The sequence below is a fragment of the Thermothielavioides terrestris genome, chromosome 3 (genome assembly GCF_000226115.1).
Source record: "Thermothielavioides terrestris NRRL 8126 chromosome 3, complete sequence".
NCBI classification, from domain to species: domain Eukaryota; kingdom Fungi; phylum Ascomycota; class Sordariomycetes; order Sordariales; family Chaetomiaceae; genus Thermothielavioides; species Thermothielavioides terrestris.
Genome location: NC_016459.1, coordinates 213,416 through 225,699, shown reverse-complemented (window position 1 = coordinate 225,699; position 12,284 = coordinate 213,416). Strand labels below are relative to the sequence as shown.

Here is a 12,284-nt window from a genome sequence, read left to right as displayed (position 1 = left end):
GTAGCCTAATACGAGAGGGCTAACTTCTTGTTATCTACGCCTATCACCTTGCCTTTACAGCGTTCAACAGTATAGTCGAGGAGGTTCAACAGATTGTAGCCAATGATTGAGCGGCTAGCTCCTAGATCGAGGTATACTTCTAGTTTATTACTATCTTCCTTTATATAGGCGGCGATACGAAGGTATATATAATTGCCTAGAGGGCTGTCGATACTATCGTTAGATTCTAGGACTAGGGCTTCCCTAACTTGGTACACCGTCACTTTAGGGGTCTCTAGCTTGTACTTAGTGGCCAATTCGTCTACGGATTCTACCGCTATAGCTATCGTTCTAATCTCTACTAGGTAGCGAAAAATACTATTCTTTACGTCCTTATAATGCTTCAAATACTGGAACAGAGCGTTACGAGAATCTAGGACGGTAGCGTAGTAGCTATAAGTATAGCGTTCAAGTATAGCCTAGTTAGCTATATAGTTCTTCTAAGTACGCCTCGGCCCAATGCCTTTGCAGGTCTTGACGTACTATCGCACTTCCTACTTAGCTTGAAAGGTCTTATAGCACTTATAGTATATAAGCTTCAAATTAATAACTATATAGGCGATCTCCGATTCTAAGGATAATACGGTAGTAGATATAGCGGAGCTTTCTAATATAGTATCCGACGTATCGATATTATTCCTAGACTTAGGATTAGCAGCAAAATGCATATAGTCGCAGTGCTAATCACGCTTATAGTCGTTACAACGGTCCTTCCGGTCGTCGCGCTAGTTCTTCCGATTATTGCGTTGATCGTTATAGCGGTAGTCGTCCTTCTTACGATCACAGCGATCGTAGTCCCTGGGCTAGCGTTCGTCCTAGCCTCGGTCACGGTTAGCAGGTTGGTAGTAGTCACTGCTATAGCAGTAGCGATCTTTATAGTTACTTCGAAAGTTGTTAGCTTGATATTAGGGTGCCTATTTAGCCTTGTCTTCTACCTTATCCTTGCTACTCGGCTTTTTCTATATATTAGGATGCTTCTTCGTAGCCACTGACTTTAATATAGCCTACAATTGCTCCTACTTGTATAGGCACTAATTAAGCGAGGTGAAAAACTAGGGGTGACGAATATAATGCTAAATATTCAGATCTATATATTCCCAAATTTAATATATAGTGCCTTGCTAGTTAGAGCCATCTACATTGTCGTTTATTGTATATGCCTAGCGCAATTTACATTTGACGAACTCTATAAAGGCTTCTTCGTTAGTGGCGATATCCTTAAGATATAGGAACGTAGTATTAAATTTCTTTATAGCCACTATTGAATCTAGCTTAAAGCGTTTGCCTAGGGCCTCTAGTATCGCTTTAAGGCCTTGCTCTTTAAGGAAGCGACGATAACTATTAGAAATTCCTTTGGACTATTAGAGTTGGGCCCTGCCTTTAAGGAGTATAGGAAACATTTTGACAATCTACTATTTAATAGATCTGTCGTTATCCTTAATAAAGGTCTTGATATAGGCTTGAAAACGATAAGCATCAGTGTAAGTAATCGCCTTGCCTTCGTGGATTACTCCTAGGCTATCGGGGTCTAGGTAGAAAGGATCGAAGATATTAATGTCCTTATATTTAACCTTGAATTTAGTTCGGCTTATTGTATAGCTAGAATCGTAAGTACTATCGTAGTACTAGCGGCTATTAGGCGTTAGGCTATTGCTCTAAGGGTTCGGTCGACGATAAGGTGGCTCTATACAACGTAGGCTATCGTAAGCGAGGTTATATCGTAAGCCGATGGCTACACCTTCTTTAGGAATCGGGTAAACGATCTGGATAGGAGCTGGCTATATAGGCTATATAGGCTAGTAAGGCTAGTTGATCGGATATATAGGTGCCTGCTAACGCAAGTCTAGGTCGACGTACGATATAACTAGTATAGTCGCAGCTAGCTACGTTAGAGGCGTTTACAGAAGACGATCGACTAGCGAGGCCTAGGTTTGCCTATAGTAGTCCTCCGTTACTACACACTATCTCGGTATACGCTATAGGCTGTTTAGCGTCAAATTGTCGAAGCCTAGAACAGCGAGCTAAGGTTGACGCTGAGTCTAAGACGGTAAAATACCTGTATATAGGCGATCTATAGCTTCCTAATAGGCCTATCAAGATGCCTAAAAGCGAGTTCTCGTAGAGCAAGCCGTAGATTGTCCTTCTAGATACGCAATGTAGGCGTCCATCTGACGTATACTCTGGTTTAGCTCCTTTATATTTGTCTAAATCACTTTAGCTACTTAAGCCGTCAATATATCCGTTAGCTGGATCTAAGTATATTCTACGTAGTTAAGACGCTAGTCTATATACTCTATTATCCGCTTGTTTTAGCTAAGTCTTATAGGCTTTGAGGTCGATACTTCGTCATTACTGTAAAGAAGGTCTTTATCTTCGTTATCAAGGTCCTCGGATAAGTCTTGCCTAGTGACGAAGGATGCCTTAGTATCCTATAGATCGCGATCGAGAGTTGTAGTATCCTAGGTATCGCGAAGGCCGCAATTCAAATCAGCTAGGAGGACCGGATACTTGGCCTGAGTACGCTAGGTATTGTAGGCTTCGGCCACTTAGTATTCTCTGTCTAGATTATGCTCCTTAACCTGCTCTATCGGTAGAAGAGTCGGGGCGGTAGATGATTGGGCTATTGTAGGCAGGTTCCTAGGAAATTCGCCTAGTATACCTAAATCCTTTAGGTTCTATAGCTTAGAGGGCTTTTCTAGGCCCTTAGCCGCTTTAGGAGGTATATTTTACGTTAGCCAACGTAACTAATAGGCTAACTAAGCATTTAGTATAGTATAAGCGAATATAAATTAGAAAGGGGTAGCCAATAACCGTATAGAATATAGTAATAGCTAGATACTAGCTGTATACTAGCTAGGGGACTCTGTAGCTTTAAAGGTATCGCCAAATGCGAGTAGGATATAAGCTTTGACGAGCTTTGGATTAGGAGGGTATAGAATTGCTAAGATATAGCCTTCTTAACTATATAGAATATAGGGGCTATAGCGCTTAGCGAGAGAGGGGAGGGTGTAGTGGCTATCGGAATCCTTATCGGACTCGACTACTTAGTGGAGATAGTTGTAGTTGACTGCCGTATAGTATATAGAGGCCTCCTATAGGTGAGCCGTTGCGAAGATCGTAGATGCTCGAATAGTTCGATCGAATACGATCGATCAAATAGATTGAATAAGATGGTAGTCAGCGCGATACGAGAGTCGTAGCTACCATTTGATACAGTGGTACGTAGTCGTAGTATATAGATACAATGGTGGAATAAGTGATGATAGATTTAAAGTAGGGAGGCTCCCTCTACTGCTAAGATATTATTGGCAGTGTGTAGGGCGTGTATGGACTATGCAGGGCTAACCCTGTATAGAGCAACCCTAACCTAGAGCCTTCCCAGATGGGGTCATCATCTATTTATATATATGATACGGTTCCGGTATCACGAATCTACCACAGTAGTGTATTCTAGTTCAGGTATTGACTCCGTCGTTAGTGTCGTGTGGATATGCGTAAGTTCGAAATGCGATGGTGACTTGTCGAGGGGAAATGGAGACTTGACTTCCTCGCAAGGTCACTGCAAAAAAAGGCTTACACTCAGCCCCGCAAATGATGAGTGGCAACACAAAGCCGCAACGGAATCGCTCCCGGAGGAACCTAAGGCGCTTGGCACTACAAAACGATGGAACCACACACTAAAACCCGGTTTGAGCACCCCGCCGCTCTTTCCCTCTTCTGAATTTATGCGCGCTAGTTCGTGCCGCCACCGTCGTGTCGTGCCGGTCTGCTGAGCGTGTTGAGCAGGCGCCGCGGAAAATCCATCCCCTTCTGGATTGAGCGACTGAGTGGTGAGTTTTCAAATCTCACCTTTCCCCGACGGCTGACCTGGTTTGGACCAGGATGATCGCGCCCGAACGTTCAAAGTTCCAGATCCCTGGACCACGAGCATGAACGAGTGCCAGGAAAATTCCGTCCTCCGTGCAGTAGCGTGCTGCAGCTGCTTATCACGCTAGCCAGATTTTTCCCTGCATTGAGCATCAAACGAATGAGGTGGCGGCCGGTGAGCCGGATGCCTGGGGCGGCCTGAGCCAGCCGCTGTCTCATTCGCTGTTGTTGCTCGAGCTTTTGAAGCGGGTCCGGGGCCAACTCGCGGCGGGAGCGCAGGAACATTCGGTCTCGGTTCGTCGAGGTCTCACCTCTCCTCGGGCCGATGCGCGTCGACGGCCTTGGGATAACTATCTAAGGTCGGCAACCCCATCTTCCCTCTCACCACCGCGCTTCAGAACTTCTCTCGTCGACAAATGCCGTCCTCAACCGATGCCGCTGCCATGTCCGCCGCCGACGACGGCGACCGATCCGGCAGGGTCGTTGTTTGTGCCGTCGTGATGACGGTGCTCTCGGCGTTGACCGTAGGCCTGCGTTTTTATGTCCGGGGCAAGCTCCTTGGCACACTCAAGAGCGAGGACTGGTTCATACTCCTAGCACTGGTGCGTCCGTTGACTTTGCTAGTTCGCTCGCTGCCCGAGGGCGCTAACGGGAAGCTAACGGTCAACTTAGTTCTTCTCCATCACGTCGGGAGCTTCGGTGATCGAAGGTAAGCAATCATTGTGGACCCGATCCTCCCCATCTTCTCCACCCTTTCGCTTCCGCAGTGCCGGTCCGCGCCGGTCCGCACCGGTACCAGGCACTTGCATCAGCAGTTGCTGACCTCGGATCTTCCTCGCAGAGAGCCGGCATGGCTTGGGCCGCCATGTTGCGACGGTGACCCCAGCGGAGATGACGGATTTTTGGAAGGTTGGAAGATTCGGCCCCAACGTGTCCTATCACGGAGGCCCAAAGTGTAACTGACTCCTGCCTCAACCAGGCCAGCTATTTTGACACTCTCAGCTACAATTTCAGTCTTTGCTGCACCAAGATTTCGATCCTTCTGCTCTACCTTCGCGTCCTGACGCCCGACTACATCCGCAAGGTCATCTGGGTAGCTTTCGGCATCGTTGTTCTCTACAACGCCTGGGCTTTCGCCATGGAGCTGACAATATGTATCCCCCTGGCCAAAGAGTGGGATCCGTCTCTTCCCGGGTACTGTCATCCAACGTCCGTCTGGTGGGCGTTGACCTACATTCACATCGCCACGGACTTCATGCTATTTGTCATTCCGATTCCCGTCGTCGTCACCATGACGATCCCGACACGGCGAAAAGCTGGCCTCCTGTTTGTCTTCACCTTGGGCCTGTTGTAAGTTTTGCCTCGTACATCCGTTACGACAAACGGGAGCTGACAATACATCCAGCGTTTGCTTGATCTCCGTTGTGCGCACAATCATCCTGAGCAGGCTGCTCGACTCCGCAGACCCGATGTGGGATTATGTGGTTATCGCCAACTGGACGAGCGCCGAGACCAACGCCGCCATCATCTGCGCGTGTATGCCCACATTGCGGCCGGTTCTGGCCGCCCTTCTGAAGCGTTTGTTTCCGCACTTCGACCAGTCGCTGGAGGATCCCTCAAGCAATAGACCCAGAACGATAGGGTCAATGCCCATACAGGCGCCCAGGTTTGGGCGGGGCTCCAGCAACAACCAGCGGACATTGCCCCCTCTGTCGGACAGCTCTTGGGCGCTAGCCCACGGCGGAACCGCGTCCGTGACAACCGTTGAGACCCGTCAGAGCACGGGTCGTCGCCAAGATGGGGTTTCGAAAGTGGTATCGACTGCAGACGGCGAACCGTCCGACGTGGAATTGGAATCAGGGCTTGCACCAACCCCAACAGTGCCCGCCAAGCCTAGGAACTCGAGGTAGTCTTCATCTCCTCCTCTTAAGAGTTCACTTGATGCCTCAGTTTTGCCATCCCTGTCTACGCAGCTTCAACAGCCCTGTAGTTGAGAGTCCGGACAGGGGGCTTGAGGGAAAGGTGCATGGGCGGAGTGCCGGCACCAGCACCCCGGCCGCGGTGCCAGGGAGCCTGTCACCGGCGACCCCGCCGAACCAGCGCATCTGTCCTGTCAGGTAGCATGGTACACGAGTTTCGTTGGCTAACGACATCGTTGCATATGCCTGTTGCGGAATAGCGAAGTATCAACTGGGCGGCTTAGTGAAGCTCACTGCCGAATATTGGGGTTGGGTGCACGGGCTCAACCGGGAGGGCGTTGTGGTTTTACTGGTGGTGTTGTGGTCGTACTGCGGTCGGGTAGCATGGAACCACGACCCTCGCCCTCGGCTAACCACAAGCTCCGCCGCCTGCAGCTTGCTACTCCATTTTTTGACGCATCATTGCACGCTATTACGATGTTACCCTGACAGTTGCCCTTGCTTGCCTCACTTGCCCCAGCCCCGACGATGGATCCCCTAATTCCCCCACTCTCCCGGGTCGCCGAACTGGGGACTCTGGTGGCCGGGATATCAAGGCCTCTCTCTGCCGACGGCGAAGAGGAAGTGATTCCCTGGCGGGTCAGACAGTCTTTCTCACCAACACACACCCAGCCCATTTCACCTCTTCCCCCCTCCCCATGGCCAACCCGACAACGACAATGCGTCTCGTCGCTGCGGCCGTTCTGTCGCTCGCCGCTCTGGCGGGCGCGGCAAGGCGGCCAAGCGCCAATCTGAAGCGTCAGGTCTCACAACTCCGTGACAAGTATGACTTTGTCATCGTTGGTGGAGGCACTAGCGGCCTGACTGTTGCCGACCGCCTCACGGCCGCTTTCCCAGCCAGTGAGTACGATGCGCAATATCCTCCCCGAAGCTTGGCTGACATCTCTCATAGAGACGCTTCTTGTCGTCGAATACGGCGACATTCATTACGCCCCCGGGGTCTTTGACCCGCCGACGGACTGGATCACGGCCAACCCCGATTCCCCTCCCGCCTGGAGTTTTACGTCCCTCCCCTGCCCAGACATGGGCAACCAAACGGCTTTCGTTCAAGCCGGCCAGGTGGTTGGCGGCAGCAGTGCCGTCAACGGCATGTTCTTCGACCGCGGCTCTCGCTTCGACTACGACGCTTGGGCCGAGGTCGGCGGCCCAGAGTTTGCAAATAGCAGCACCACCTGGAACTGGGATACCCTGTTCCCGTACTTCAAGAAGGTGAGCCCGAAAGCTCTGGTCGATCCTACGCCCACCAGTCTGACGGTTGAAATCTCAGAGCGTTACATTCACACCGCCGAGCCCAGATATTGCCCAGCGGTACAACTACACCTGGAACTTGTCTGCTTACGGGGGCGATACCCCAATTTATGCGTCTTTCTCTTCTTTCCAGTGGGCCGACCAGCCGGTCCTAGCAAAGACGTGGACTGAAATGGGCCTGGAGCATGCCCAAGAGTGCGCCGGTGGTGACAAGCAAGGAATCTGCTGGGTTCCCGCCTCGCAGGACCCTGTCACGGCCAGGCGGTCATACTCCCGGCTAGGCCACTATACGGACGTGCAGCCCAGGGCCAACTACGACCTCCTCGTAAACCACCAAGCAGTCAGGGTGGTGTATCCTAACGGACTTGCGTCTGGCCCGCCGCTCGTCGAGGTTCGGACGCTGGCCGACGGCAGTTTATTCAACGTCACAGTCCGGGGCGAGGTAGTCCTGTCTGCCGGGGCGCTTCACACGCCCACGGTGCTTCAGAGGAGCGGGATCGGGCCCTCGGCGTTCCTCACCAGCGCTGGAATCCGTCCTCTCCTCGACCTGCCTGGCGTCGGCTCAAACTTGCAGGACCATTCGGGCCCTCCGGTGACATGGAACTACTCCAAACCCTACGACTTCTTCCCGCTGCCCTCCGAGATGGCCAGCAACGCCACGTTCAAGGCCGACGCCACGGCCGCCTTCAACGCCACTCCGGCGCGCGGCCCGTACACCCTCGCGGGCGGCAACAGCGCCATCTACGTCTCCCTCCCGCGCATGGACCCCGACGGCTACACCACCATCGTCTCCGACATCCGCGCCATGGTAGCCAACGGCTCCGCCGCGTCCTTCCTCCCCGCCGACCTGCGCGGCGACCGCGCCATGGCCGCAGGCTACGACGCGCAGCTGCTGGCCATCGCCAACCTCCTCGCCAACCCAGCCGCGCCGAGCCTGGAGACACCCTGGGCGACGACCGAGGTGCCCTACGCGACGGCCTGGTCCTTCCTGCTGCACCCGCTCAGCCGCGGCACGGTGCGGCTCAACCTGAGCGACCCGCTCGCGCAGCCCGTGCTCGACTACCGCGCCGGGTCCAACCCGGTGGACATGGCGGTGCACCTGGCGCAGGTGCGCTTCCTGCGGGGGCTGCTGGGCACGCCGACGATGCGCGCGCTCGGCGCCGTCGAGGTCGGTCCCGGCGCCGCCGTCGCGGCCAGCGACGCGCTGCTGGCCGACTACGTGCGCCAGCAGATCACCCTGTCGTTCATGCACCCGTGCTGCACGGCCGCGATGCTGCCGCGGGACCGGGGCGGAGTGGTCGGGCCGGATCTGAGGGTGCACGGGGCGGCCGGCCTGCGGATCGTGGATATGAGCGTCATGCCCATGCTGCCGGGGACGCACCTCAGTGCGACGGCTTATGCGGTGGCGGAGAAGGTGAGTTTTATTTCGTCGCAAGTCAAGTCTGGTATGGAGGGAGAGAATGTGTGTGCTAACGTGAGATCGTCATGTGTGGTAGGCGGCGGATATCATCATCCAGGCGTGGCGGCGACAGTGAATGGGCCGGCTGCGTGTGCGACGCTCTAGGGGGTTGGGGCCGAGAAAGAGGGGAGCATCATGGATGGCACGCACCTGTTCGGATCACTTGTCGTACAGTAGTTGATTGTCTGCCAATCGAATGATGGCCGACGGAACCGTTTCCTTGCTCCTGCTCAGCCACCCTTGCACGCGCCAATCCAGGAGGAGTGCTTGACGGTGCCCAGCATCTCGGGTCGTTCGTCGCTCAGCGACGCCGATGATGCCACGGATACAACTCTGCATTTAGCGCTGCAGGCAAACCAGAGAAACCAAGGTATTGAATGTTGGCCGCTCCGTCAAATGAGCTGGAATAGAGTCCTACCTGCTCGAAAGAGGTTTGCTCAAAAACGAACACCTCATCCCAGTCGAATCCTTGCTGCCCACTTCAGCCAAGACCTCAGTGAGCCGAGCGCCACGCGTCCATCGAAACCGGTGACCGCTCCCAGGCGTCGGCACCGTCATTGTCGCGCGCAAGGACCGAAAGCCGTTCCTGACGCAGCACCTGGAGGCCCCTGTACGAGTATGCGTCTGTGATTCTGGACATATTCGGAGATGGAGATGCCCCCTCCGTCGAGGCTGTATGGCAGGCCGGCGTTTGAAAGGTAGTGGAAGAGGTATGCTGCGGGAAGGAGAGACGCGCAGTCGCACCGAGGGCAGCATGTGAGCCCGGATCACGACTGGACAGCAGTGAAATCGCCTTACGAGGTCTGAGGAGAGCATTTGAAGCGGCGCCTGCTCTGACTCCGCTAGACGGGATCGAGCAAAAGCGGCAGACGCCAGGTCCTCCAGGCTGACTAAAGAGAACGAGAATATAAACAAACAAGCTCCCAGGGCTCTTGTTAAGACTGGTCGTAAACAAGTCGGGTCTCGGTTGACGGCGGCGCCAGTTTTTAGGAACACCAGCAGCCATGGCAGAGTCTGTCTTGTGTATGTGCTCAGGAATATCTTACTCTCGCGTACGCAGTACATGCACATGGCTCCGGCTCACCCGCCAATGGGGGTGGGGGGCAGGGGGGAGCCGAGTGGCCGGATTGACTGTGACGGCCTCGGCAGCCGGCAGCTAATGCAAGAACCGAGCCATCGGATCGGTTGTTGATCCACCATCGGTGCAGGATGATAGCGGAAATCAACTTTTCCTACACCCAGCGTTGTCTTTCCGGCTCTGTACCGCCGAACGCCCCATTCCCGACATCAGGAGGCTAGAGTGATTGCCCTGTCATCGCTAGCCTGCCCCTAAGACCATCACCAGGACTATTGCGCCACCTCCACCACCACCGCCTCACCGCCGCCGAAGAATCATGGCTCACCCAAACCCAGCTCATCGCACCCACAACCAGCGAGACAACCGCCCAGACCCACAGAGGCGGGCCGTCCCCGGCGTTGATCTCGCGCACGTTCATGCTGAAGACGGACGTGACGAGCCCCAGCGGCACAAAGAGCGTCGCCAGCCGCGTCAGCCGCGTCACGCCGCGCGCCTCGGCGATGGCCTTTTGCGACTCGCGGATCGCCGCGTGGTGCGCCATGATGCTCATGCCCTGGACGCAGTCCGCCGCCAGGGCCTCGGCGTAGGCGAGCGCGAAGCGGTAGTCGGCCAGCATGGCCTTGACGGTGTCGCTTTTGACGCTGCGCGGTGCTGCGTGCGAGGCGGACGTGTTCCCGTCCTCGCGGTCTTCGTCGTAGTCGTGGTCGTCGCCGTCGCCGCCGGAAGTGGTGTTACCGCGTGTGTCGACCCTCTCGGGGTGGTGGGGTTGGTGGTGGTGGCGGTCGCCGTGGTGGAACGCCGCGTCCGGCCGCCTGGACCACGGCGACGGCGAGGGGCGCTTTGGTACGGCGCTTGACGTTATGGGACTGCGACTTCTGCTCGGAAGAAGATTATTTCGAGCAGCACGACTGCCATTCTTACGGCCGGTGCTTCGAGCTGTCGAGCCGGTGGGCGTGACTGAGGAACAAAGGGCTTCCATGTAGCTGATGGGCGACTGGAGGTTGCGAATATGCCGCTGGAGGATCTGCTGGTTGTATAAAAGGTTTGAGAGCGTCGGGCTGGTAGTGGCTGCCCCGTCCCCGGTTAAGCGGGAGTGATCGAGTTCGTCGCGCACCTTGGCGGCGATGAGATCGAGTATCTCCATCTCGGAAAAGACGGCAAAGCTGAACAGAGGGCTCAGCGCGTAGAACGGATCGTTCACAGCCCGGTCCAAGTCCACGAGGTGCGCATAGTCATCCAAGATGCGCTCCATCGTCGTCTCGTTTCCTGGAGGTGCACGGTTACTCGTGCCGGCATGCAGGCCGCCATGAGGGCTGTCGTTGTCGGCATGGGCCCTAGTGCCTGCTTTTCTCCTCTTGCTCCTGAGCGCCACCCCTGGCGTGTGTACGGGAGTCGGCAGATACGTAACGTCGAATGAGTTGGAGCGGATCGCTCTCGTCTGCCACGGACCTCGGAGGCCCTGGTCCAGCGGGCTGCCTGCGTCGTGCCAGATGATGCCTTTATTGCGAGTTAGTGTTGGTCGCTGGACCACGACTGAAGGTGCGTGTATGGGCCTGTTTGAGAATCAGAGGAATGTGACGCCCCCTACCTAGCCATCCTTGGCCGCATGCGTGGAAGCCGATCGAGATGGTCTGTTCCAATGAGAAGTAGTCCAGGCCGTGGACCGAGAATTCCCGGATGATCGAATCGGCCGCCGCGACTCCCGGAGAATTGAGGCTCGCCAGTTTGCTCATGTACGCCGTCATCTCCTCCGAGGTCTGCCGCCTGAGTTGGTCCAGACCCTCCTGGTCGAGATCGGTGTGTCTCGGCGAGACGCTCTGGCGCGAGGCAATCTTGGTAATCTGCAGGGACACCATGTCTCCGTGGCATGAGGGTAAGATGTGCGTGGCCGTCCGCTTTCGGATGCACCCGCCTACGCTGCCCTTCACGGACGCCGAGGAGAAGAGGAGATGGCGCTGGAAGAACTCGGGGTCGATGCCGAACCTTGCTCCGAGCGTGTTGAGCCACTCAGGAGAAGGGTACCCCTGCAGCAGCAGCAAGGCAAAGCTGCCTGCGCCGGGGAGCGCCGAGTCCCCGAGGGCCTCAAACTCCCGAACAGTGCCAAACGGGATGTTGACAACCTTTTGGCTCGACACGTGGTAGAGGACGGCAAAGCGCGAGCTGCGGGGCCCCGCTGCGCCGGTTGCGGCACAGTTGGGCGTCGGCGTGGTCAAGGGCTCAGCCATCGATGAGGACGATGGCCGGCTATGCGTGAGAGGCAGCTGCGGTGCTCGCTGAATGTAAGGCTGCCAGAGGAAGTCTGCCAGGTTCCTGAAGCTGTCACCCGAATAGAGAGAATGCGAGGCCGTGGTGGCCGCGTGGCTCCGGACTCGAATGGCATAATCTCTGGCCGTGACTGTTGCGATTTGCGTCGTGGTCAGCGTTCGGCTTCAATAGGTGGTGTTGCTCATCAAGGGTTAATTAGCGCAGCATCGGGTCCTTACATGCATGGTGGCGAGTGTTCGTCGCATTCTCGTTGTCCAACGGTGTCGCATCACTCTGGCGATGGCCGCCGTCTCCCATCTGCGGGAGTGGCATGGCATCATTGAGCTCCATCACCAGAGAGAAGGATGTG

The 12,284-nt window shown here is 55.4% G+C and overlaps 4 protein-coding genes across 4 annotated transcripts; 3 read left to right on the top strand and 1 right to left on the bottom strand.

The window, feature by feature from the left end:
- Positions 1-4,745: 4,745 nt before the first annotated feature.
- On the top strand, positions 4,746-5,834 carry THITE_2116327 (uncharacterized protein). Its single transcript, XM_003653737.1, has 3 exons — positions 4,746-4,815; positions 4,886-5,256; positions 5,312-5,834. Exons 1-3 carry the CDS (start codon positions 4,798-4,800, stop codon positions 5,814-5,816), a joined length of 894 nt encoding a protein of 297 aa, XP_003653785.1. The 5' UTR covers positions 4,746-4,797; the 3' UTR covers positions 5,817-5,834.
- Positions 5,835-6,291, top strand: THITE_2116326 (uncharacterized protein). Its single transcript, XM_003653736.1, has one exon. The coding sequence runs from the start codon at positions 5,848-5,850 to the stop codon at positions 6,025-6,027; it is 180 nt and encodes a 59-aa protein (XP_003653784.1). The 5' UTR covers positions 5,835-5,847; the 3' UTR covers positions 6,028-6,291.
- On the top strand, positions 6,292-8,781 carry THITE_2116324 (uncharacterized protein). The gene is made up of 4 exons (XM_003653735.1): positions 6,292-6,725; positions 6,778-7,094; positions 7,153-8,547; positions 8,630-8,781. The coding sequence occupies exons 1-4, from the start codon at positions 6,545-6,547 to the stop codon at positions 8,666-8,668; spliced, it is 1,932 nt and encodes a 643-aa protein (XP_003653783.1). The 5' UTR covers positions 6,292-6,544; the 3' UTR covers positions 8,669-8,781.
- Positions 8,782-9,887: 1,106 nt separating this feature from the next.
- On the bottom strand, positions 9,888-12,063 carry THITE_2050978 (uncharacterized protein; the record flags this gene model as incomplete). Its single annotated transcript, XM_003653734.1, has 4 exons — positions 9,888-10,349; positions 10,629-11,167; positions 11,259-11,830; positions 11,906-12,063. Coding segments are annotated over 4 exons (1,731 nt in total), but the record flags the coding sequence as incomplete, so codon positions are not given.
- Between the last annotated feature and the right edge of the window lie 221 nt (positions 12,064-12,284).

Coding starts and splice junctions, on each gene's coding strand:
- THITE_2116327 (XM_003653737.1), top strand. Junction 5,257..5,311: donor GTCTTCACCTTGGGCCTGTT/GTAAGTTTTGCC, acceptor CAATACATCCAG/CGTTTGCTTGATCTCCGTTG.
- THITE_2116326 (XM_003653736.1), top strand. CDS start 5,848: ATGCCTCAGTTTTGCCATCCCTGTCTACGCAGCTTCAACAGCCCTGTA.
- THITE_2116324 (XM_003653735.1), top strand. CDS start 6,545: ATGCGTCTCGTCGCTGCGGCCGTTCTGTCGCTCGCCGCTCTGGCGGGC. Junction 7,095..7,152: donor TGTTCCCGTACTTCAAGAAG/GTGAGCCCGAAA, acceptor TTGAAATCTCAG/AGCGTTACATTCACACCGCC. Junction 8,548..8,629: donor CTTATGCGGTGGCGGAGAAG/GTGAGTTTTATT, acceptor CATGTGTGGTAG/GCGGCGGATATCATCATCCA.